Consider the following 26,185-nt stretch of genomic DNA (forward strand, 5'->3'; position numbering starts at 1 on the left):
ATCCCTGCCACTGCACGTGGGTTCATATTCTGATACCATTTTAAAATGCGTTTTATGATACTTGGAAGGAAAGGAGGGCATAGTTGGCACCATTAGGAGAAAGTCTGTCTATGCTGGAGGCAGGCATTCCAGTTATGCTGGGCATTCTTAGTGAGATGTGTCCCCCTAGCGTGAAATAAGGGAAGCGGGTGTAGCTGTGGGCTGTTTGAAGTGCATGGAAGGCAAGGGTACATCCCAACTCCAAAATAAACAATCATGATGTCAACATGCCCACATCTCCCTTGTCATTTCCATCTGTGAACATGAGAGGAGGCGGTCCTCACAGCACAGAGCCCTAAGCTGGCCAAGGACAAGCCCTTCCACTTGAGCAATTGTGTTTTAAGGCCATCCTTGAGTCAGTGTAGGAATGCCTAGATTCAACTTAATAGCAACAGGTCATATTGACTCTCTTCTACCACTTACTAGTTTTGTGGCCAGTAACCTGAATTGCAGACATTCCCCAGAGAACCAGCGCACATGTGCACAAAGATGGCAGGAGTGCTCCTGTGTCATTGTAATGACAACACACTGGGGACAACTGCACTGTCCATCAATAGGAGGGCAGATAAAAACTCAGAGTATAAATGTAGTAGGATACAACTGTAGAACAGTGAAAATGAATTTCCCTAGATTTACACACATCAGTCTAGATACATTTCAAACACAGTATTGAATGGAACGAAAACGAGTTGCAGAAGATTACATAGGATTTGGTAGTCATTATATAAATACTTCAAAATGTAAGACAAGCTTACAAGTTGTTTATGATATATTTGCATGTACTATATATACAAAGACAGACATGAACGTGATACATGCTAACTTCAGGAGGATGAGTACCTCTGTAAGAAGGGGCAGGATGAGAGAGAAGTGCCAGAGGTTGCAGGTTTGCTTCTGCAGCTGGACGGTGAATAATAGAACATAGGTGTTATGTTATTCTCCATATTTTTAGTATATCTAGTATATGAAATACTGAACAAAGATATTTATAAAAAATTGTTCCAACACACTGCAAGAACTCCCTAGTATATAGAAAAATTAAGATATCAAAATACAACCTACCTGTTGTCCTGCATTGTTTCTGAACTGGCTTGGGGGTTACGTGGAGAAATTAAAAATGCTACCCTTCTATTTGACTGAAACAGGAGTTTATAATCTTTGTATTTTAAATGTTTTTGTTTTATTTTTAAATGTCTACTTTCTATATTTGCCTATTTGCATTATGTAGCTCTTAACATTTATCCAAAGCACTATTTTTAACTTTTAACTATTTTCTTATGATACTTATTCCTCATCAAATTATGTACTGAGATAACTAGGCCACCACAACACCTGAAAGTTAAGTCTATATCTTAAATCTGGTGTGGTTTTTTCTCTTATGTATTAGGAACATCACAAAAGATCAATCCCAAGGGACACGTGGAACCTTCTGCTAGATTTTGGAAATATGATCGCCGATGATATGTCTAACTATGATGAAGAAGGTATGAGAAGTTGTAGTACTTCAGATGATCACTAGAAATGCTACATATGCTGACTTTTCCTGCCCCTAGAGCACAGGACAGTGATGATGACACAGGCACTGGGGTCACATGGGGCCCTAGAGTGTAGGACAGTGATGATAGATACAGACACTGGATCAGAAGGGCCCTGGAATGTAGGACAGTGATGACGACACAAACCCTAGGGAAATAGGAGTGATGCTGATAATACTAGTACTCACTTTATTATGTCTTGTAAATCACACAAAAGAAAAGTAGGGTTTCATGTTTATTTAAATCAAGAAGACAATCCTCTAAACAAAAACATTTCAAAAATGGACGTGCAGAGAGCCTATGGCAGAAACATAGAACTAGACAGGTGTTTAGAAGCTGCTGCTCTAAGTATATAATCCCATTTGATACCTTAGTTCTCTAGGCTGTTAATGCTTATTTGAGGATTCCAGCTTATGTTTACTTACATGAACATAATCACACATTTAGTCGTCCCCAAGCCCAAATATTTCAAGACACTCAATTAGGGAACATTTGATTGCCTGCTTTGCAATGGATGCCCTGCTACTTTAGGGAAGGGTTGCTCTGCCTCCAGACCCCACCCACTGTCTGCTTCCTCAGTGTCCAGCTAGGAGGTGATCCCCTCTGGGATATCTTCCTCATCACTCACCCTCTTTGTTCTAGAAAGTGAAGGTTCTTCAGTGACAGCACTCACCACCCTTGTGGTAACTATTGGCATATATGTCTGTCTCTCTGTCCTCAGCATTTCACACCCTCCCTATGGCAGAGTGGGCACCTAATCTGTGTCAAACAAGTGGGTGAATGTAATTGACAAAACAGAAGCCCAGTTTTCAGGAGCTTTAGTTACTATAGGTGAAACAAGGCACATCTCCATTAAAAAGAAAAAAAAAAAAAGAGCCAAGATATAAAGCAGAAGTGTATAGCTGGCTACCGCATGGTGTCTGGGTATCCTGGGCCTTTAAAGTGGGGCTATTTGGATTTAGTGGGGTGAGCCTTACTGAGGGAGGGACACGGCTTGGAGAGAAAACAGCACCCATAGTGTCCAGAACTCGGGCTTTGGAGGAAAGGAGTTGTCTCTCTCAGCCTGGGAAGGCAAAGGGTCTTCAGTCCATTCCTGATTATCTGGTGCAGGGGCTGAGGGCTTAAGGCCGCAATGGGAACAGGAGGACCAACTAGCCCTGTGTGCCATCATCATTAGAGAGGGCCATTTCCACACAACTACACCAGTATCTGTCGGCCCTGGTCTGGTTGGAACAGAAGAAATGGGTAACTTTAGCTGTTAAGTAAAACAGGTTGTAGAAACTTAAAATCATTGTTCTTGAAATATAAATGTTGGATTATGAAAAAAAAAGTACTTCAAATAAAAAATATTACTCTAAAATGTTAATTTTTTAAAATCTGTTTTCCTTTAGGAGCATGGCCTGTTCTTATAGATGATTTCGTAGAATATGCACGGCCAGTAGTCACAGGTGGTAAACACAGCCTTTTCTAGGCAGAAATGAAGATGATGTAGAATTATAAATGAACTGCATCCTGCAAAGAAACATTTTGGTTAGTTACTGTGCACATATGTCACTGATTTCAGAAGTTATCCTCGACCAGTTATGAAACTGGAATGACCATCTCACTCTGCTTAAGGAAAATGGTGGCTGATACCGACACCGTAAGGAGATCCTCAGGAGACAGCTGCTTTGAAATGTTTAAAGATGGGTCACATAGCCGTTGTTTAGGAGATTTCTGCATGAGTTTTATATTTATGAAAAAGTAACCTAGAGCCTGTTTGCAGGACTACAGAGCATGCTGTTAATTCATGATTTAAGGTGAACACCAGCAGTTGCCATACTCCGCCAAATTATATTGTAATTACACTTAAAAAAAAAACAATATTTGTGTCCTTGGTAGGATGTTGTATTTTTATACAAGTCAAAACTGTTTAAAATGTGCCCCAAAGAAGATGATCTTGTCGTGGATTCTAACATTTTTTAAACTTGGTGCCAGGAATTTAAGATTTATATTTTTTGAATTATCAAATATCTAGATTTACCAGATCTATTTTTGTTTAATTTTCTCTAGATGTTCATCTGAAAGTCATTTTATAGTTTTTAATAGTCATTACAGTTAGCACAGTGATGACACATGTAGAATGTGATTCCAGAAAAGTTTTATTTTAAATTGTTTACCAATCTAGTTTACTTCTAATAATGTCATTTGAACTTCCTAAGAAGTTTCATAAAGTATGTTTTTTTTAAATGTATTTTATTACATTTTAAAAGACATTTTCCATGAAAACTATTTCTTTTATGGATGATGAATTACAGATTTAAAAATCAAGTGCATTGGTTCCTTTCAACTATCCGTAATATCCATAATGTCCACCCTCCAGCCTTTGTATGGTTGTACACATTTGGAAGCTAAAATACACATCGTTGTCAAAAAAACAAAACCGGAAACCTTCATCTGATTTGCAAGCTGAAGTCTGTCTCAGCTTCAAGTTGCCATCTAATTCTTCTGGTGTTTGCCTTGTCAAAGAGGACCGTCCAGGGCGGCACAGGGATAACTGGGGTGCTGTCCATAGGCCGGAGACCTGCAGTGTACCTGCTCTTCTTTTAGTAAAGCTCTGTGTAGAGTTCTGAAAATCACTGTGTGGACCCTACCTCATATTTGAAAAGATCTTCATGTCACAAGTGTGCCTGCTGCCCTGCCTGCAACTCAGTTTATCAGACAGATAAATTGCGGTTATTTCACAGAAGAGAGGAGATTTATTTCAGATTTCCTGTAAACAGAAAGTGTGCCTAAAATGTGTAGTTTGGTTTGGCTTCCAAAAATGTGATTCAATCAGTGTTCTAGGAAGCACCCATGTACAACATGAGGTTCATGTAGTCCATACTTAATATATGTGAACTATTAAACTTTTGAATAGAAATTTTTCGAAGAGTGCAGCAGGCCATGGAAGATTGGGAAGGGAGCTGAGGCCTGGAGACCAGAGTCAGGCTGGGGTCATTGGCCCCTAACTAGGTACAGGATCCGAGTAAGTCTCTTATCTTCTCGGGGCCTCCACCTCCATGTCTACAAAAGGACAAGCGAGGCTGTCTCTTATCTGTAAGTCTGTAATTCTAAGAGAGCGTTTATTTTACATAATAAAAGCTAGCTTTAATAAAAACCTCAATGATTTTAAATCATCCTTTGAGGCTTCATGTATTCTTGACATGTAAGTGTTCTGCTCATAGAAGGTTATAGAACTCATATAATTCTCTATAAATTGTAGAGGTCTTTGACACTTATTCTTAAGATTTAAAGTTATATGGGGGAAAAAATGTCCTATGGACTTGTTTTCCAGGAGATATCAAAACAGTAATTGGACAAAGGCTCTTCAAAAAACTGTGGGTTTCTTTTTCTTCTGTTATATAGATTTAAGTCATGCATGCTATGAAAGTGCTAAGAACTTTGGAAAAGTTAAAATAAATTATTTTCTCTGGTGTTTTGTTATCTTTTTAATTATATTTTTGGTTGCTCAAATACTGACCACTAGATGTCAGGGTCTTGATCTTGTCATGGAACTGACAGGAAAGCCACCTCTATAGCACAGTGAAATAGCCCCTTCAGGAATATTTCCACCTGTGTCCAGTCTGCCACCCTAATTAAATGATTGTGTCCCAAAATTGACAGCTTCAGTCATTTAGTTTTTAAGTATCACCTAGTGTCCTATGAATATGATTGTTTCCATGTGAAATATTAAAGATCTCATACTGCCCTTGAGTTGATAGGAATTATATAACCAGAATACATTGAAATGCAAACTATAAATATTTTGAAAATAAATTAATTAAACATGATAAGTTAAATAAATATACGTTACCTGTTCCTTTATAGAGCGCCTGCCAAGAATTTCTGGAATAGACATCATCATCTTTCTATCTAGGTGACGTAATAGATGCTATTGTGTTATTTTAATTCAGTAAAAGTTTAAATGTAATATTATATACATCTTAGACTTCAGGCTCCATGGAGGCAAGGATAGATTTTTTTCTATGTGTTGCTATATTCACAGTTGATAGCATAGTTGGGGCTCAGCAAATGTTGAATGAACACGTTAGTGAACTCATCCTATTTGCTAACATAGGCCAAATAGTATGGTTTCTCCTAGCATCTTCGATAAAGGTTTCCACCGCCTCAATTAGCAAAAGAAATCACTATACCTCTGCCCTCAACTACAAACATTTCTGCAGAATGATGCTGTTCTACCTATGGTAGTGGTTGCCTAAATCAAGGGCTGCTGTTATCTGCCTTGTCCTATTGGATAGGGAACCTGCATACCCAGAAACCCAGGACCATCTGTGCTGGTTTTTTGAAGGACTATTTGTTTCAGAATCAAAATTGTGCAGCTGGAATAATATTTCAGAACCTCGTTTTTAACACTATGTTCATTTAAATGCAACTTAGAATCTTGTTATTATTCAAAGTGCAAGTGTGACACTCTCCCACTTCTCATCTGATGAGCGACCAAGTTCCAGGGGACAAGGGGAAAGCACAGCTCCACAGTGGTCACTGTCACTCTCCAGGGCCTGGGGGACAGCCAGGTGGACTGGTTTATACATTCTGCCTTCCCCTAGCCTCTTCACATCTTCGAGTGCTCTTCCCACGATTAATAGATGATGCTTAATGATGGCGCCACCATGGATGCCACCGTGAGGCTTTACACTCTGCTCATACACTTTGCAACCTGAAGTCTGGATATTTGGGAAGCCTTTAGTTGAACATTGAATTGTAAGGACACTTAATAATTTTTCACACTGGAGCTAGAAGTGCTTTGTTTCTTTACTCTTTGCATTTTCTAAGTGTTCTATCATAAACATATAATCAAAAAAATTTTTCCAAAAAACAAAACCACGTGTGTAATGGATGAATCTCAACATTATGCTAAATGAAAGAAGCCAGACACAAAAGGCCACATAGTGTATTATTTCATGTCTTTAAATTTCTAGAAAAAGCACAACTATAGAGACAGAAAGCAGATGAATGATTGTCTGAGGGTGTGGTGGAGTGAACAGGGAGTAGATGGGCAAAGGGGACTTTGGAGTGACAATTGGCTAAAACTGGTCTATGGTGAAAGTTGCACAGCAGTGCACATTTTACACAAGCTCATCAGACTGCACTGAACGTGGGTGAATTTCATGGTGTGTAAATGTGTGCATTTCGTCAAGAATACTGTGCATATAAACTATTTCAAAATCGTTGCTAAGCGAGAGAGCATCTGGAGTTGTTCTGGATGCTGACTAAGCTCGCAGCCTCCTCTGTTGATGAGCTAATGTCTGTCCAGACGCTAAAGAAAGCTGATGCTTCCACGTGGCTCTTCGGAAAGCGCTGTGAGCTGCAGGGTCCAGAAAGTTTTCTCATTGGTGCCACCTGCAGAGACGGAAAAGGAGTGCCCGGCCATTCGAGGAAGTTCCTGACAGCGACACAATGAGCAGAACAGAGGTCAGCGAGGTGGACTGAAGGCTGCGACTTCTGGGAAGCAACAAAGGCAGGGCGTGCTCAGCAGCTGTGGGGGCAAAGGAACCACTTCTGCAATGGAGAAATTTCAGGCAGCAATGTTGCTGGGGAGTGTCGGGGATGCTCTCGGATACAGAAACGCCCGCAAGGAGAACAGTGCTTCAGGCACAAAGATCCAGGAGGAGCTGCAAAAACTTGGGGGGCTGGACCACCTCGTGCTCTCACCAGAGAAATGGCCGGTGAGTGACAACACCATCATGCACATGACGACAGCCGGGGCCCTCACCACAGGTAAGGCTTGGCCACCGTGCCCCGCAACGTGTCGGGTGAACCAGAGCTCTTGCAATAAGCACTGGAGCTTTGAAGGCGATGCGGCCTTTCATCCGTGGTGTCACCCGATGCCACTGCTAAAAGTGGCAATTTAATATACATCGGTGTCCCTCAGCAAATCGGACATGTGGCAGATCATGTTTCTCATGTAGTCTTTTTGGATGGCAATATTATTTCACTCTGCTTATCTGCAGAGGCAGTTTCTTAAACAATGACTTTTCATTTGTGTCTTAAATATTCACTAAGCTGAGCCCTCTGTCTCTAGTGTTAAAACCAATTAAATCTCTCACTTTGGAGTGTTTTAGGTAAGGGCTCAACTTTTCACTGCAGGTATTAAGCCTCCTTCTGAATTTATTTCAAAAGAATATAAAGTAATAAGCCAGTTTTAAATTAGGACAAACTAAAATAATATTGTTTGGGGATTACTTCTAAATTCCAGTAAATTAGGGTTAAATGCCAGCTATCAAAATATGATTTAGCTTGGACAGTTGCTTATACATAAATATGTCCTAAGAAAATGCTATAAAATTGGTTGGAGTTGGGGAGGGGAGAAACAAAGTTTCTTAAAATATTCTTTAAGTAGCAGATTGATTTTAGGATGAGCAAGTTTTTATATGAATTTCAGAGAAACAGTAGATATATAAATATGTAGCACAACTTTCCTACAAGTTATTTGTTCTTTAAAAACCCGTGTTATTAGCACGTTGCTGCAAAATTAAAATCTGAGGGTGACTATTAAGTCAATGAAATCTCACTTATGAGCTCACCTCGCCATTCCATGTATCTGCTGTGAGCACGCTCGGATTAGCTCTGTGGTCATTGTTCAGGAATGTCATCTACTTGGTGACTGGTTCCTAAATAGCTAGGGACAGAGCTAAAGCACCACAGATAAGATAAAGTGTCACAACGTGTTGAAAATGGTGAAGTGTCTTTCTGAGTCGACACAACTATGAAATCCAAATATTTCCCGTTTCTGATGATTTCAGAAAGATTCTCACATTCTCTGTGTTCAAGGGAACTAAATAGCATTTTAGCAGCCCGGAACAGTAATGCCCCCTGCCCCAAGAATCTGCTAGAAAGCATGGCTTTTGACATAAAACCACAGCTTGTTTTAGCTGCATGCAGCTGGTCCTTACCCTTAAACCTTGCTTCTTTCATTTGTGTCTGATGCCGTGTCACAAAGTACACAGTCCACACGTCCCCTTGTCTCCATTAGCACTTCGGTAAGTTTTTGTGAATGGCAGAATCCACGATGTGTCTCTGCGTAGTTACCCCCAGGACAATACCCAGCACAGGTCGGGACACTCCTGATAATAACTGCTCTCTGAGATTAGATCTAGTCAAGTCCTCTTGGCAGAAATAGGATCTAATCTACTCTCAATGTGAAATTTGTACATTTAAGACAATTGTGAACGTTTGGGGCATTGTTTTTAAGAAAGATAATGAGTTTCTCTATGTGATCACAGCCACCAGCTGCAGGAAGAGGGTGACTGCTGTGCAGGGCAGATCTGTGGGTCATGAGAGAACACTCATGAAGGCCACTTTCTTGTTTGTACTTTTCCAGAAACTCAAGCAAGCATATATATATTTTTTTAATTCATAAAAATCTAAGTTGAAATTTCATTTAAGTTTAGTTTTCAAACAGCACAATTTTTTTTCTCAAACTAACAAATTATAGACTGTGGAAGGAGCCTCTGAGCTAACTCTGACACCGCATTAATTCTGTGGCAGGCATTGTTCTAACTTCATGTGTATCATCATCTGATCCTTATATCACCCTAAAGGTTGACTTTATTATTACAATTTTACAGCTAAGGGAAACTATACATAGAGAGGTTAAATAACTTGCCCAATGCTACACAGCCAAGTGAGTATCAGAGCAGGGATTGGAACCCAAATAACCTGGCTCCACTGCCTATGTTCTTAAGCACTATCCTGACCACCTGACGTTACTGAACATGCAAATATTTCAAGGATTCCAATGGGCAGTGGCTCTTCAACATGTTTTCCATAGACGGGAAGACTTTCACAACTTGACTACATCTTGACATATTTAAATAAGTTTCACTAAGAAGTGCCCTAAGCCAATAAACCATGTAACTGTGTGGTCTGGTAAACCACAGTTCTGCTATCCAGTGAGCATGATGAGGAAGGTCAGGTGCAGCCTGTGTGACGTCCTACTTTTGCGTATGTCTCTGAAAAGGCCAGTGTGGAAAGAAAGCAGATATTGGCCTAGGAAGTAGCCAATACCCACAAGGTAGGTAAATAATCCAGTAAACATAGCTTAGGAACAAAGAGCTCACTCAACACGCATTTACCAAAGGCTCCCTTGCGTGCGTGGTCCTGCACCCGTCACCCAAGGATGAGAAGGGGGGCTTCCCCTTAGGAGTCTGGACTGCGACACCCCTAGTTCTCCATCACTTACTAGTCAGAAGACTGCTTTTCCTCTCTGAGCCTTACTTAGGGATGATAATATGTTAGTCATAGGGTTAAGTGAGGATCAAATGGGACAGCATAAGTACAGTATGAGTGAGCATGTAAGTTATTGTGGCAATATAGTTAATATCTGTCTTTCCACAATGTCTCATGCATCTGAGGGTCAGCAACTCCAACTGCCATGGCTAAGCAAGATGGCCACATCACTGCTGCTGCAGGAGAGGAATAGGGGGTCGTTAGCCCTATTGGAGATGGCAGCAAGTGCCACCTGCATGTCCATAACCTATAGGGAGAATGTGAGGCCTGACCAAGTATGAGCAGACAAAGCCTGTCTAGACTCAGCTCTTTCTTTTCCTCAATCAATGGCTCCCTGATAACAGCATTTTGGAAGACTGATATTTTTCTTGCAGAGTAACTTGACATTGGTATTGTGGCTTTTCTCTATTATAACATTAGTTGGGAGACTTATCAATGGTTTCATAAGCTGATTTGTCTTTTAGGACAGGGGTCCCCAGCCTCCAGGCTGCAGACCCATACCAGTCCATGGCCTGTTAGGAACCTGGGAGGAGGGGAGCAGCAGGCGAGTGAGCAAAGCTTCATCTGTATTTGCAGCCGCTCCCCAGCGCTAGCATCACCACCCAGCTCCACCTTAGATCATCAGGCATTAGATTCTCACAGGAGCACTGGTCTCTGGTGCCAAAAAGGTTGGGGACCGCTGTTTTAGGAGACTGGGTAGATAAGACAGAGAAAAAAGGAGTTGAGAAACCATGTCTGGGGTAGAGAAATTCAGGTGAGAGAGTCCAAGGCTCTGTAGCTCTGAAACATCTGTTTCTAGTTTAAATTCTAACCTGAAACCACACAGGGCTTTTAGTTGCCACTTTGTTTTTAAGGATTTTTTTTTTCCCCCTTAAGCAAGGATGCGATTCCGGAATAAAAGGGATTATTTTAGGAGACTCTGGAAAGGCCAGGTTTATTAACCCCGGATTGAGTCACGAAAGGCTGTTTGTAACTGATAGTGCTGGCGACTAAGAGCCTCCTGGACAGATCCCAGTGGCTCACACCTCCCAGCTAGAGGTTAGTTTTATTCTTGCAGAGTTACCGATGGGACACCCCTCCATGTGACCCGCAGAACTCATTCCTCCAGGACAAAGGTCTTGCCACATCCTCTCTGTCCCTTGCTCAGAGATGGGGCGATGCAGAGTGCGTCCAATATAGGAGCAGTGGGCCGGATCTCGTGGAACTCTCCTTGCTGTTAAGAGATCAGAGAATGGGATAAAAGGACTTAGAGCCACTCATTTCACCAAGTCTTATCTCCAAAGGGTCACAATTCCAGGGCAGAAGAGTACCACCTGCTATAACCACTGCCAGGACTGAGGCTTTCTTCCTGCAGCAGGGCGTTTGCCAAGTGGACGTCTCATCTCCCTCACCCCTCTGTGTCAGGACCCTGGCTCTGAGAGGGTCTAATGAAGGTCTCGACAGGCCACAGAAAGGCCAGTGGGTTTTCACGCCAATGGTACTCCACTGCCTGCTCTGAGCTCGGAGGACCAAGAGGTGTTTTCTCCTCCCACCACCACCAAAGATGGAGAATCCACCCCCAAGGAAAGGAGGAGCAGTAGCTGGCTCCTGATGTCTGCCTAAAGTCCTGAAATGCAGTTTTGCACAAATGAGTTTGTCAGTGGCTACGAGAGCTGCACTGGCAGGTACCTGCCTGCCTCCCCTGGCACAGCGGTCCCTCCACCACCCCAGTCCTGCTCTCCTATATGACCAGGCACCTTGGACCCACGATGCTGTGGATTAATTTAATGGCAGAAAAACTCAGGCTTTACAACTGAAATCCATTTACCAGCTCTGGCCTTGGGCAAGTCGCGTAACTTCACGGAGCCTTATCTGGAAGAAAACAATATGACAAATAAGAGCCTATTGCTGTCATGGGAAGACTGCATGAGATCATGTAGATGCAGATCATCTAAGGTAGAGTACCAGGCAGATGGCAGGCGGTCAGCAAGCAATGGTTCCTCTGTCTTCCATGCCCCATAATTTCAAGGGACCTGAGACCACGCTTGTCTCTGGAACACCTTCACATGGCAGGGGATGCAGTTTGGGACAATGCCTGACAAGTACTGACTGCTTCATTGGTGTAAAAACAAGGGAGCTGGGGATGGGAGAGACTCTCTTTCCTGTACTTCAGACATGGGTTCTTAAAAACCCAACAAACAGGCAGATTTTGGTCCAGTGTGTCCTTGCATGGATAGAACTATTAGCAGTATATGAGGATCATGGGTTTCTTTCTTGTAACTAGAATGATAAGCACAACAACGAGCTGTAATGTCTGAAATCGAAGTGAAATCTAAAGCGAATTTTTTGTCTGCATATTAAATTTCTCTAGGTAGCCAGGGCTGTGTGAGATGGATCACGAAAATCTTTCTCCTCTTCCACCAATTTGGAGACTTAATGCTACGGTCACCTCTGTTGTTGCTGCTGCATTGGGGTTTAAGAGGCAAATGCCCCTCCCACCCACTCTGGCTGCCTTCTCCTTTCTTCCTCAGACTACTGGTGCCTGGATGATCTGTACCGGGAGATGGTGAAGCGCTACGTGGAAGTCCTTGAGAAGCTTCCAGAACTTCGAGCAGACCCAGCTACCATTGAAGGCTGCTCGCAGCTGAAGCCAGATAACTATCTTCTTGCCTGGCACACGCCTTTCAACGAGAAGGGTGAGGAAATGCTTGCTTCTCCCACTAAAGCCTTGTGTTGGAGAACTATCATGGGGCATGAACCCATCTGTCATCCCACTAACCAGCCGCTTTGCTGTTTTGTGCGAGTTGAGAAGGATTTGCCAGGGCTCCTTTGTAGGGCAGTGTGCCGCCTGGAAAGCCAGCCCGCCCATGTGGGTGTCTATTTAGAGGACACCGACTTCCCCAACAGTTTTGTCATCAATCCCTGCTTTATTTTAAGAAATATTTTCCACTGCTTTCCCTTTAAGTTTGTTTGTTTGCTTTGCTTTGCTTTTTGGCTATAACGTTGAGAAAAACATACACCACCTGCATAAATGTCTGTCTCCATGATGATTTCATGTATTTATGGGGTAAAGTATTTAGGTAGCCACAGTCTCTGTCTCCAGGGCCTCAGCTGCTGGGGTCCCTGACCTGCCCTCTGGGTTTATACTGAAGGCTGGCATCCAATCAAAGAATTGAGAAAATAAAGCCCACAATGAAGACAAAAATCAATAAATCAAACTGATGGAGCCTGATACAGACATTAGAATTCTCAGACAAGGATATAAAATAGTATATATTCCGTATTTCCAAAAACTTAAGTAGAGACATGAAGGTATGAAAAAGACCTAAATCATCTTTTTAGAGAAAAACACTATAATGTCTGAGTTTAAAAATACGTTAGCTGAGATTAACAGATTAGACATTTTGGAGGAAAAGATTAGTGAATTTGAAGGCACAGCAATAGAAACTATCCAAAATGGAACACACAGAGAAAAAATATCCAAAAATATGTGCAGAATGCTAGGGGGCCATGGGACAATTTAGAGCAAGCCAACATACCTATGACTAGAGTTCTACACAGAGAAAAGGGGGACGACAACAACAACAACAACAACAACAAGATTTGGAGAAATAGTGGCCAAAATATTCCCAAACTTGAGGAAAACTGTGAACTCACAGATCCAAGAAACTCAAGAAATTCCAAGCATGAGAAATGCAAAGAAAACTACGCCAAGGCACATAGCGATCAAATTGCTCAAAACTAGTAATAAAGAGAAAAACAGACATCCCATACAATCAAGGTAAAAATGACAGTAGATTTCTTGTTAGAAGAAAAACAAGAGAGGAGATAGCCTAGCAACATCATTAACTTGCGGAAAGAAACAACTTTGACATAATCCTATACCTAGAAAAAATATCTTCCAGAACGAAGGCCTAATAGCATTTTTCAGGTGAATAAAAGATGAAGAATTCATCACCAGCAGAGCCACACTACCAGAATTGCTAATGGAGGCCATTCAGGCAGAAGGGGAAAAATAGCTAATGGAAATAGGGACCTACACAAAGGCATGGAGATCGATGGAAACGGTAACTTCATGGGTAAATACATATGATTTTTAAACTTATTTAAATATCTTTAAAAGGTAATTGACCTTAACAAATGATAACAAGGTATTGCAGGGTTTATGAAATATGTATAAGCAAATGTATGGCACATTAGCACAAAGGCTGGGAGGGGAGAGATGGAGGTGTACAATCGTAAGGTTCTTATATAAGGCATGACGTGGTATATCACATGAAGGCACACTGTAATAGGTTAAAGATGTACACTAAAAGCCCCAAATCAACCACTAAAATAACAAAATAGTTGTAACCAGTAAGCCAACAAAAGAAATGAAATTGAATCATTTTGACAGTATTTTCTAGAGAAGTAGCCATTGTGCGACCTGTGTCTCTCGGTTTGCACAATCAGTGCCCTGTGCCTGGCACATTCACCTCTTGGAGACCAGGTGCAGAGCTGTCACTCAACCTTCAGATTCTTTTTCCTTATTAGGAGAAGGCTTCCCCTGGTCTGGGTACGCAGTGAACTTCCTTGTACTGCTTAAACATGGGCATCAAATTGCACCTGACCAGCCCCACCAGTATATATATCTGCTCCTGTGGGCAAAGAATGAGGTCTTCACTTGCAGCACGGGGTGCATGCAGTCCACAGCCCGACCTTGCCTTCTGGAGAGACCCACAAGCCCTGGGAGACCGGAGCATACTACTAACTCAGATCTGGCTGCTTGTTTTCTCCTTTCTGTGTGCAAAGCCTTATTCCAACCCATGCCCGTGTGTTGAGTCCTCCATGGCAACTCTGAACCTGTAGAACATGGAGCAAGCCAAGGTCTGTAGGCCACTCCTTCTGATAGCGGCACTGTTATGGTCTTTGTCATAATTCACATAGTGAGAATCTTCACTTGGGATTGGTAGCTGGATCTTCCTGCTCGATAATATTCAATCCAAACAAGAAAAGAGAGAAAAGGGTACAAATAGCAGGTAGGAAAAATAGAAAATAAATAACAAGATGATAGACTTAAACCCAACCATATGACTAATTGCATCAAATATAAAGACCCCAAATAAAAGGCAGAGATTCAGAGGGGATAAAGAAGCAAGTCCCAACTATATGCTGCTTATAAGAAATGCACTTTAATTATAAAGACACAAATAAGTTAGATGGAAAAAGATACCAAGTAATGCTAATCAAAGGAAAGCCAGAGTGACTCTATTAATAACACAAAGTAAATTTGGGAGCAAAGAATATTGCCAGGGAAAAGAAGGTAATTTCATGTGACAAATGTATCAATTCATCAGGAAGATATAACAAACCTAAATGTTTATGTACCTAATAACAAATCTTCAGAATAGATGAAGCAAAAAATGATAAAGCTGAATGAAAAAATAGGCAAATCCATAATTATAGGCAGAATTTTAATATTAAGATCTCAAACCAATGACTTCTGCTTTACCTTAAGAAACTAGAAAAAGAAGAGCAAACTAAACCCCCAAAACACTAAGAAAGAGAATAATGAAGATAAGGGTGAAAATCAGTGACAAAGTAAACAGAGTGAAGCAATAAAGAAACGCAATAAAACCGAAAGCTGATTCTTTGGAAAAATAAAAGTTAATAATCAGGAAAAAAGAGGAAGACACAAATTACCAATATCGACAATGAGAGAGGTGGCATCACTACAGATGGCACAAAAATTAAAGAAAAATAAGGGAATATTATTTAAAATTTGTATGTCGATAAATTTAACAACCTACACAAAATGGACAAATTTCTTGAAAGAAATACAAACTACCAAAGGCCACTCAATAGGAAACGGAACATCTAAATAGCATTACATCTATAAAAGAAATTACAAAGAAAACTCCAGATCCAGGTGGCCTCACTGGGGAACTCTACCAAACATCTAAAGAAGAAATAATACCAATCGTACACAACTCTTCCAGAGAATTGAAGAGGATGAATACTTCCCAAATTCATCCTTCTGCTCTCCAGAAGACTCTGTTAAGGAATGAAAAGGCAAGCCACACAGGGGGAGAAAATGACTACAAAGCATATATCTGATAAAGGATTTGAATGCAGCATGTATAAAGAACTCTGAAAACTTAGTAAGAAAACAAGCAACCCAATACAAAATTGGGAGAACTACTTAAACAAACGTTTTACCAAAGAAGCGATATGAATAGTAAATTACTACTCGATATCATTAGTCATTACAAAACTGCAAATTAAAACCACAATGAGATACCTAACACCACAACATACCTAAGAGAATGGCTGAAATTCAAAAGACTGACAAGAGCAAATGCGGTCAAGGATGTGAAGGAGCTGCCAGTGGAATGTGGAATGACGCACCCCCTTTGGAAATCTGTTAGGCAGTTTCTTAAAAAGTTAAACATTCATCACCATATGAGCTACATGTGCCACTCTGAGGGAATTACTCAAGAGAAGAAAGCGTATGTTCAGAAAAAGGTTTGGTTATGAATGTTTATAGCAGCTTATTTATAAGAGCCCCAAACTGGAAACAATTCAAATGTCCTTCCATCCAGTGGAGTACTATTCAGCAAAAAAGGAATAAGTATTGATATACAACAATATGGATGAATCTCAAAATAGTTACACTGAGCGAAAGAAATCAAGCAAAAAAGAATACATTCTGTATGATTCCATTTATGTAAATTTCCAGAAAATGCAAAGTAATCTATAGTGCTAGATCAGAGGTCGGCGAGGAGGGCAAGAGGGACACGGGAAAACTTTGGGATGATGGCTATGTTCACTGTCTTTAGGTGCTGGTTTCATAGGTGTATCATGTGTCAAAACTTATAAACTTGCATACTTTAAAATAAGTTATATGTCAATTATAACTCAATGAAGCAGTTTTTAAAAAGAGAAACCATATATGACTGAAAGTATACTGTGTATGCAATTCTGTCTTCCACATTTTTTCCCGATAGCATTTTGAGCATTTCCCCATGTCTTCAAAAATTCTGTTTTTAATGGCTAAATCATATTCCAACGTATGGATGCTTTGCAATTTATTTAATCTCTTTTCTTTGTCAGGCATTGAGGTGGGTTGCCTATTTTTCACGCATTTAAATGACACTATGATAAACATGTTGTTACATAAATTTTTATACATTTTCAGATAATTCATGAAAGATAGATTGCCAGATGTGAAATTACTGGAGCAGAAGTCTTAATTCAGGTGCTTCATGTTCCGTGTAGGCTCAGGATTCGGAGCTGCCACCAAAGCGATGTGCATCGGCATGCGGTACTGGAAGCCTGAGCGGCTGGAGACCCTTATCGAAGTCAGCATCGAGTGCGGCAGGATGACACACAACCACCCCACAGGTAGCACTGGCGTGGGAGCAGGTGCCTGTTGCGTAATTCTCCATCCGGCAGACTAGACTAAAATTTCACGTAATCATATCCACTGTTTGGTTTGCAATTTGTTGGCAGACTTGAGTTTTTTAATCTTTGGTTTTACTTAAACTCTGTTTTCAACTTAAAAACAGGATTAACAATAAGCTTGGTGATTTTGGAGAGGGTAAGAGAAGGACCAGTTATCCAAATGAAGCTAGCATCTGGGTTGAAGTCATGGGAGTTAGCATTTATGTCCTATTTTCAACACCAAAGCCAGTCCAGTAGTCAGGCATTTTTTGCTGCCGCATTCTGTGCCCAAGGCCAGGGCTCTGAGCCAGACGGACCACTTACTGGTTATGCGAGCTGGACCGAGTCACTTAATGACCTGTGGCTCCATTTCCTAACCTGTAACGGGGACGACTATGCCCACTTATTCTGTGTGTGAGGATAAAGTGAGTGGAATAACAAAACCTCTTAGCACATACTTACTGTGCATGGTGGGGCCAGCTGCATTCTGGGATCCCCCATCCCACATCCTCCACACAGAAGAAGGGCAGGCGGAGCAGTCCCAGTTCCTAACTGTGAGACATGACTTAGAAAGGCAGTCAGCTCCTAATGGTCGAAAAGAAGTACGACAAGAAACTCCTGTACCTGTGATCCTCACCTATAGGTGACACGTGCTGCCCCCTCTCCACCCTCAGGTCCAGAGGCTGCCAGTTTCTCTCCAGTAACTGCTTTCCTCTTTCAAGTTTACCTCTAATTCCATTTTAATGTGTCACTCACTAAGTTCGCGAGGGTCCACACTGTGCCCTCCTGGAAAGCACACTTTCGCGAGTGAGCGATGTAGCACCTTATGAGTGGATGTGGCAAAATACACCGATGAGTTCACCGCAGGAGGTGACAGGCTAAGTTGTGACATCCACAAATAAATTCATTAGATCTTTAAAGTTTAAGCAGAAAGGCATAAAATTTAACCAGTTGGCAACATCTTAGATGTTTGAAAGGGAGTTGACCCGAACATCTGCTGCCTGACTGGATCAACTAGAAGTAAATTAAACATCAAAAACCTTCCGACATGAAAATGTTCAACATTTGGAAACAATGCAATGAGTACAAGAATCTGGGTTGAAAATTTAAATGTCTAAAACATTGGCTAATATATCACCCACTCATTAAACAAATGTTGTTTTACATGTTTAATAGCTAAGTCATTTATATATTTCTAGAATGACTGAAAATGTTTTAAGGGTTTGATTGTACAAAATTAGTACCAGGATGTACATTTTAACTCCACTCTCCTTTTCAATTTTCAAACCACCTTTGACAGCAAGTGTCACGATTTTTATTACAGCGTGTATTGTCCTAGACTCTGGAGTTGAAACACTCCATGAGAGGAGGCAGAGTGAAGGCAGGTGGTCAGGACAATAGTTGAACCCTGGGTTTGAGAAGTAGATACTTATTTCCTGCCTTTGAAATGATCCATAACTGATGCCTCAAGGAGTGGCCAGGGAGCCTCTGAGAGCGTCTCAGGGAAATGGCAATGTACTTTCTTGGGCAGGTGCAGTCTTTGCAAGGCCATTACCATGGGCTGGCTTGGCAGGCACTCATCTGTGTTTAAAATCATCCATCCCCATGACAGCCCTTGCAAGGTAAGTATCATACCCCTTTGTATAGAGAGGTCAAAATACACGAAGTAATTGCCCAGGGTCCTACATCTGGTAAATGGCCTGTCCAGCATTCCAGAAGCAGGACGTGGCTCAGGTGCCATTGTTGTCCCTCTCTCCCCATTGTCCTCCAGGCTTCCTTGGGTCCCTATGCACGGCCCTGTTTGCATCTTACGCTATACAAGGAAAGCCTCTCGAGCAGTGGGGGAGAGACATGATGAAGACGGTCCCACTGGCTGAAGAATATTGTAAGAAGACCATCCGGCACATGGCAGGTGAGCCTGGCCTTCCTTCCTGTCACACTTGCACTGGCACCTAGATTTGGTGTCAATTCATACTTAGAACAGATTTGGACAGAACTGGCTTCCAAAGAAGTTAAGGTCCATTTGCCCACCTTGAAATCAAGGGCATGCCCATGGGGTCGTGGGGTCGGTGTGAGCAGGTGGACCCCACATAGAAGTTCTGAAGTGTTGCCTAGTCAGAGGGCAACACCCACTCAGGAGGGCCCCAGGTGTGCACAGAGACACACAGTGGTTCCAGAAAGAGGAGTGGGGTGCATACAGCAGCTCCTAGAATAACATTGTTTCATTCAACACTATTTTGTGATATTGCTGATGAGACACCATAGGAACTTAAGTCTTGTTTACATTATTTAGCCTATGGTAAAACTGATATCCTTGCATGTCATTTTGCTTAAAATCACAAACCTATGAAAGACATTAAGTGAGGCCTTACTGTACTTAGATTTAATTTTCCAAGTTGTACTTAAGTAGCCGTTTCTCAGAGAGGGATGAGGGACATTGACACTGACATCTACACTGCCCCAGGAACCTAATGGACAGCTGTGCCTGACCCAAGAGACTTTGGTCTCCCACATGAAGGCCAGACAGAGGTCTGTTCCCACTGATGACATTTACTCCCAGGAAGCTCCATCTGTCTTAGTTTGCCCAAAACCCGTCATCAAATGGCTCATGCCCATTTTGGCCACGAGTGAAGTCAATCCAGCAAATCCAGCCAATCCAGCGTAGGTTCTAGGGGTTCATAGTCTTGCTGCCTTTGGCTGAGCAGTCGAGGGGCCTCTGTTCTCCTCTTGGCCTGCACCCCTTTCCCCATGGGTTCCCAGAGGGAGAGCAGACCCAGGACAGCAGGCACAAGACTAGGAAATCCTCGGCTTTCTCTACAGGAGACTGACCGACAGAGGGACACGAACAGCTTCATGCGGTCTTTGATATTCTCAAATTGTGGAGGAGAATTTCTAGAATAAATCATCCGATTTGTCCTGGATGAGAGGGAGATAAAGGATTTGAATCCAGGAGCAAGGCTGTCAACCTTTCAGAACAGCCTGAGGCTGAAGTCTTGAAACAGAAAATCAACAAATCACTTTACTGTCACTCTCCAAGGCTCAGGGACTATATTCTAGAAGGCCATGTGGGAAGCTTCTGAAACAACTTTACAAGGAGACCTTCGCATTTGTATCTGCCTGCAACTAGTGCTGGGAAACACTTCTCCACAGGGGCCCTGTTCCAATGAGCAGTGAGAAGCCTCAGTGTTCACAGCAAACTTACGTGTCCCTGAGTAGTCATCTTTCTGTAAACTTGACTATAGAACACGAGTGGCAGCACCACGCTTAGGTTTATTTCCATTTGATTTGTCATTGTCATCCCTGTGGAGGTTGGTCTGTGCTCACTGGGTTAGTCTTCTCCCCAATCCAAGTAGGGTCACCCTAACCCATCTGAAAGAGATGGGCAAGTAATATTAGAGTATGAAACTACACAGTTATTGCACTCACATTATATTAATGAACATCTCCCCAGAACTCTAGTATCAAAACGGATTTCCTCAGTGTTTTCTGAAGAACAACAGTCAAAGATGTCCCATGAAAAAAATGGGAAGGAAAGTCATTGGTCAGATAATTTTGAGACTTTATTCTTTTTGTTTAACTTAAAATTTGTTTAACCCGAGGTTTTATAAACTTCTACAGCAGAACCCTTTTTAACAGAATGCCTAAAATTAACCAGAAACAATGATGTCCCATAGAACACCTCCAGGAAATATTCTTCCTAGACCTTGGGCAATAAGGACAACTAACAAATTTCTTCCATGTTTTTATGTCTGGACATCTATTTCCACAGTTGACTGGCCATTTACCTGATATGTCTGAGTTCGTGCCCACACCCAGCGTGAGCATTCTGTTATAAATTACATGTCTCTGCAAGGCTAAGGGAATCTGTGACTTCTAATCCTGGCTCTACTGCTTTTGTCTTTCACTTTTAATCTTATTTCATTGAAATGGACCTTAAATGGACCTCACCTTTAGTTTTGTAAAACACAGTCAGGCCAGTGTTTCTGAGGGCCTATGATTCTCTTGGCAACCTGGAATGCCATCCCAGGACCCATCCCAAGCACCTCCTGGTATCTCTGTGGCTAGAAGGGCAGCAATGGGAACATGGCTTCCCTCTGCAGCTAGTTATCACCCAAACTCTCTGGTCACTGCCCTGTGGCTAGAAGGGCAGCAATGGGAACATGGCTTCCCTCTGCAGCCAGTTATCACCCAAACTCTCTGGTCACTGCCCTGTGGCTAGAAGGGCAGCAATGGGAACATGGCTTCCCTCTGCAGCTAGTTATCACCCAAACTCTCTGGTCACTGCCCTGTGGCTAGAAGGGCAGCAATGGGAACATGGCTTCCCTCTGCAGCTAGTTATCACCCAAACTCTCTGGTCACTGCCCTGTGGCTAGAAGGGCAGCAATGGGAACATGGCTTCCCTCTGCAGCTAGTTATCACCCAAACTCTCTGGTCACTGCCCTGTGGCTAGAAGGGCAGCAATGGGAACATGGCTTCCCTCTGCAGCTAGTTATCACCCAAACTCTCTGGTCACTGCCCTGTGGCTAGAAGGGCAGCAATGGGAACATGGCTTCCCTCTGCAGCTAGTTATCACCCAAACTCTCTGGTCACTGCCCTGTGGCTAGAAGGGCAGCAATGGGAACATGGCTTCCCTCTGCAGCTAGTTATCACCCAAACTCTCTGGTCACTGCCCTGTGGCTAGAAGGGCAGCAATGGGAACATGGCTTCCCTCTGCAGCTAGTTATCACCCAAACTCTCTGGTCACTGCCCTGTGGCTAGAAGGGCAGCAATGGGAACATGGCTTCCCTCTGCAGCTAGTTATCACCCAAACTCTCTGGTCACTGCCCTGTGGCTAGAAGGGCAGCAATGGGAACATGGCTTCCCTCTGCAGCTAGTTATCACCCAAACTCTCTGGTCACTGCCCTGTGGCTAGAAGGGCAGCAATGGGAACATGGCTTCCCTCTGCAGCTAGTTATCACCCAAACTCTCTGGTCACTGCCCTGTGGCTAGAAGGGCAGCAATGGGAACATGGCTTCCCTCTGCAGCTAGTTATCACCCAAACTCTCTGGTCACTGCCCTGTGGCTAGAAGGGCAGCAATGGGAACATGGCTTCCCTCTGCAGCTAGTTATCACCCAAACTCTCTGGTCACTGCCCTGTGGCTAGAAGGGCAGCAATGGGAACATGGCTTCCCTCTGCAGCTAGTTATCACCCAAACTCTCTGGTCACTGCCCTGTGGCTAGAAGGGCAGCAATGGGAACATGGCTTCCCTCTGCAGCTAGTTATCACCCAAACTCTCTGGTCACTGCCCTGTGGCTAGAAGGGCAGCAATGGGAACATGGCTTCCCTCTGCAGCTAGTTATCACCCAAACTCTCTGGTCACTGCCCTGTGGCTAGAAGGGCAGCAATGGGAACATGGCTTCCCTCTGCAGCTAGTTATCACCCAAACTCTCTGGTCACTGCCCTGTGGCTAGAAGGGCAGCAATGGGAACATGGCTTCCCTCTGCAGCTAGTTATCACCCAAACTCTCTGGTCACTGCCCTGTGGCTAGAAGGGCAGCAATGGGAACATGGCTTCCCTCTGCAGCTAGTTATCACCCAAACTCTCTGGTCACTGCCCTGTGGCTAGAAGGGCAGCAATGGGAACATGGCTTCCCTCTGCAGCCAGTGATCACCCAAACTCTCTGGTCACTGCCCTGTGAACCAAGCTCCTCAGCCACAGACAGGTACAGAGTCTGTGGCTCCTTGGGTCAGCTGATTTCCTTGGGCCTTACCGACCTCTTAACCATACTACTCAGTTCACAGCCTGGCTGGCTGATAGAGCCATGGTCCTGCCGGATATCCAGAACAAGATCAAGTGTGCTAGCCCAGCCACCAAGGTGAGGGACGACGAAGACCTCATGACCTCCTGGGTGCTCTAAGACTCAGAGTGTCATCTCCTATTGTCCATGAGCAAGTGTAGCTGCTGCTCCAGACTTGTTTCTGAGCTAAAGCTCTCTTCACTAAATGACATCAGAAAAGTTGCTTTGACACCTCCAGAGCTTGGATGTCAAGCCATTAATTAGGAATAGGAGTAGTGAAACGTCCTCTCTCCCTACCTTGCAGGCAGTGCTGAATTAATAAAATATAGGTTCAGAATTTTCAAAGAATGCACTCAAAAATATTGCAATTGCTGTCTTAGTTTCAGAATATATTTAAGTAACTCTTTGAGTTGCTCTTTTCCCCCATATCCATCTTACTTGTTATTGTTTCAAAGTAGCTACAAATATAAGCATGTTTGAATTTCTGGAGCAATCTCTAAGGTGCGACGCCCAGTTGTCCTCCCACCCCATGCAGGATGAAGGGCATTGCCCTGTCTTCTCTTCCCTCCCTCTCACTGCCCACAACATCTCTGAGCCTATCCCCTCGGTCCTGTCCCCCAGTCACTCCGGTCCCCACACTCCAGTTGAAGGTCATGATGTCCTGCCTACCTTGTTCTTCATGTTTAGAGTACCAGGAGCACTGGTTTTACTTTGAAGCTAAATGGCAGTTTTACTTGGAGGAGAGAAAAATCAGTGAAGGCACGGAAAGTAAAGCCGTCTTTCCCGACCACTATGATGCAGAGGAGAGGGACAAGGTAAGTCTTGCTGCATCCCAGACGGCAATAGGAGAATAGGAGCTGTCAGGGGCCCACTGCCCAATGGGTCTCACGCTGGGAAACCACCCCACACCTGGACCATGTTATTGCCTTCCGAGCCCCATGTCTAGTGGGGCCTCCCCAAGCAGTAGAGATGGGCTGAGGGAGCAGTTGCAGGTGGGAGGGCCCGTGGAAGGCTTCTTTGTCCCTTTTCCTTACTCAGACAGAATGTCCCCACAGAGTGGCTTCCTGGACATGCTGTCCTAACAGCCTTATCACAGCACTCTCGATCCCTTGGCCCAGCTCTGTTTTTCCTCATAGACTTTACGGCTACCTGACAGGTTGTCGTGGGTTTGTTTATCTGTGGAATGTCTGTTTCTGGATGGCTGGAGTGGAAGAGCCATGACAAGTGAGCCTCTCCTGCTCGCTGTTCATCCCCAACCCTGGGGCACACAGGTGGTGTTCCATAGGTGTATAGTAAGTAAATGGACGACCAGGGCAGACCCCAGAAGCTCATGCTCTAAGGCAAATTGACGCAGTTCTACTTTTGGCCTGTGCCTCTGACCCATGGCTCTTTCTTCAGACCTACAAGAAATGGAGCTCGGAAGGTCGAGGGGGACGGCGGGGCCATGATGCCCCCATGATTGCCTATGATGCTCTTTTAGGAGCCAGGAACAACTGGACGGAGCTCTGCTACCGGGCCATGTTTCATGGAGGTGAGATTCCCTTGGAATTCCAGGAGGCCAGCACCCTCTTCTCATCCTAAAGCACCCTGTCAGGATGTCCAGGGCTTTGGGCATGAAGGACCCTCAGAATGTGTGTCCTTCCCTAGGCAGGGTGCTGGTCCCAGTGCGCTCGTGCACAGATATCACAGGCTGCAGGCAGGTTCACGGGACTGCCCCAGGCTGGCCTGTGAGCCTGAGCTTAGAGAGAGTGTGGTATTCAGGATGGCTGGAGTACAGGGCTCCTCTCCCTCATGGCTGCTGGTTCAAGAGCACATGGATTCCACTGGTGCTGGCCACACAGAGTTCTGCTCTCTATAATCACTGTCATCTTGTCTGTAACCTCTGCAGACTTTGCAGTCACAGAGAGGTTGCACTGTTAGAGTTAGGAGGCCCAGGGTTTGACTCATGCTTCGGGCCTGACTCTGTGAAGTGAGAGAGTAAGACCCACAGTGCAGGGCTATTGAGACAGTTGAAGACGAGGGGCCAGGAGTTCACCACTGTGCCTCTTCATAGCAGTGCCCTTTGCTCCACAGCTGAGTGAATTTGCCTCACTCCCTGGTGCCCATTTTCTCCTGTGAGTGTAAAGTAAGAAGATACGAAGTATATGTAACCTCTTCCTGGACATGGCTTCCATCAATATTAGATAACTATTATCAGAACGAGTGCTGTTCCTTGTGCCGAGATGGTAGAGATGCTTGCACTTCCTGGGGGACAATAGGGGGGCTTCTTTAAAAGCATGGAGGCTCCCAGTGGGAAAGGAGATGCCCAGGAAAGGATGACAGGAGCCAAGGGCAGCAAGGTGGCCATGAGCGTGGGAGAAGGGAGCCTGTAGAGGGACCTGTAGAAGTGATCCAAATAGCCCAGTGCCCGTAACTGAGAGCAAGAGGGAGGGCGGATGGGGGTCTTCGGGAGCAACAAACAGCCTGTGAGGGAGCTCAGCGTGGACTTTGGCCTCCCTGGAGAGCCTGGAGGGGAGGAATCTCAGGACAGCTCTCCCCTCAGGACAGCAAAGGCATCTGCACACTATCCTGAGTTGTCACGGTTTGGGGAGGGAGGGAGAGGAAAGCTGGCCCCTTTATTGGGGACAGCAAAAGCTGCCCAGGGCCTGTGCGGTGCCACCCAGAGCGAAACTGGGGTTTGGCACGAGGGAGGGTGGAGACGCTGAGAAAGCTCTGGTGCTGCTTTCTGTAGAAAGGTCAGTCCAGAAGAGTGTCTAAAATGGGGCCTTGGCAGGGGGTGTCTGGAGGCCCTGGCTAATGTCAAGTTCATGGTGATTCACCCCTTCCTGCTCTGCCTTTGAGACCTGAGGACCATGTTTCTGTTCCAGGTGAGAGCGGGGCCACAGGAACCATTGCAGGCTGCCTGTTTGGATTGCTCCACGGCCTGGCCGCTGTTCCCAAAGGCCTGTACCAGGACCTGGAGCATAAGGAGGAGCTGGTGCACCTGGGTGAAGTTCTTCACCGCCTGTCCACAGAGGAGAAGTAAAGCCCTTCTGCCATTGTCCCTTTCTAGGGAGCCCATTCCAGCTCCAAGTGCCCCAAGGAAGTCTACAGTGAGACTTACCTGACTCTCGGTTCACTGGGAATCCATGCCTAATTGTCCATGATTACATTTTAACTCTT

At 43.9% G+C, this 26,185-nt stretch overlaps 2 protein-coding genes across 6 annotated transcripts in view; both read left to right on the top strand.

Annotated features, from left to right (window-relative positions):
* The window catches only part of DCUN1D2 (defective in cullin neddylation 1 domain containing 2), a 32,342-nt gene extending 27,311 nt beyond the window's left edge, over positions 1 to 5,031 (top strand). For all 5 annotated transcript variants that reach the window (XM_025044962.1, XM_025044960.1, XM_015587382.2 and 2 more), the window contains 2 exons: positions 1,427 to 1,523; positions 2,966 to 5,031. In XM_025044962.1, coding sequence (XP_024900730.1) covers positions 1,427 to 1,523; positions 2,966 to 3,045 — 177 coding nt within the window. In that variant the 3' untranslated portion in view covers positions 3,046 to 5,031. The remainder of the gene's footprint in view (positions 1 to 1,426; positions 1,524 to 2,965) is intronic.
* A 1,835-nt stretch (positions 5,032 to 6,866) lies between these two features.
* Positions 6,867 to 26,179, top strand: ADPRHL1 (ADP-ribosylhydrolase like 1). Its single transcript, XM_006909347.3, has 7 exons — positions 6,867 to 7,334; positions 12,356 to 12,520; positions 17,082 to 17,207; positions 19,018 to 19,158; positions 23,711 to 23,838; positions 24,422 to 24,554; positions 25,891 to 26,179. The coding sequence occupies exons 1-7, from the start codon at positions 7,121 to 7,123 to the stop codon at positions 26,046 to 26,048; spliced, it is 1,065 nt and encodes a 354-aa protein (XP_006909409.1). The 5' UTR covers positions 6,867 to 7,120; the 3' UTR covers positions 26,049 to 26,179.
* The last annotated feature ends 6 nt before the right edge of the window (positions 26,180 to 26,185 follow it).

This window comes from Pteropus alecto, unplaced genomic scaffold (assembly GCF_000325575.1).
Source record: "Pteropus alecto unplaced genomic scaffold, ASM32557v1 scaffold13, whole genome shotgun sequence".
Classification (NCBI taxonomy): Eukaryota; Metazoa; Chordata; class Mammalia; order Chiroptera; family Pteropodidae; genus Pteropus; species Pteropus alecto.

Excerpts from the sequence above, each read along its gene's own strand:
- ADPRHL1 (XM_006909347.3), top strand. The coding sequence starts at position 7,121 with ATGGAGAAATTTCAGGCAGCAATGTTGCTGGGGAGTGTCGGGGATGCT. Across the intron at positions 12,521-17,081 it reads CACGCCTTTCAACGAGAAGG|GCTCAGGATTCGGAGCTGCC; the intron begins GTGAGGAAATGC and ends TGTTCCGTGTAG. Across the intron at positions 24,555-25,890 it reads CCGGGCCATGTTTCATGGAG|GTGAGAGCGGGGCCACAGGA; the intron begins GTGAGATTCCCT and ends TTTCTGTTCCAG.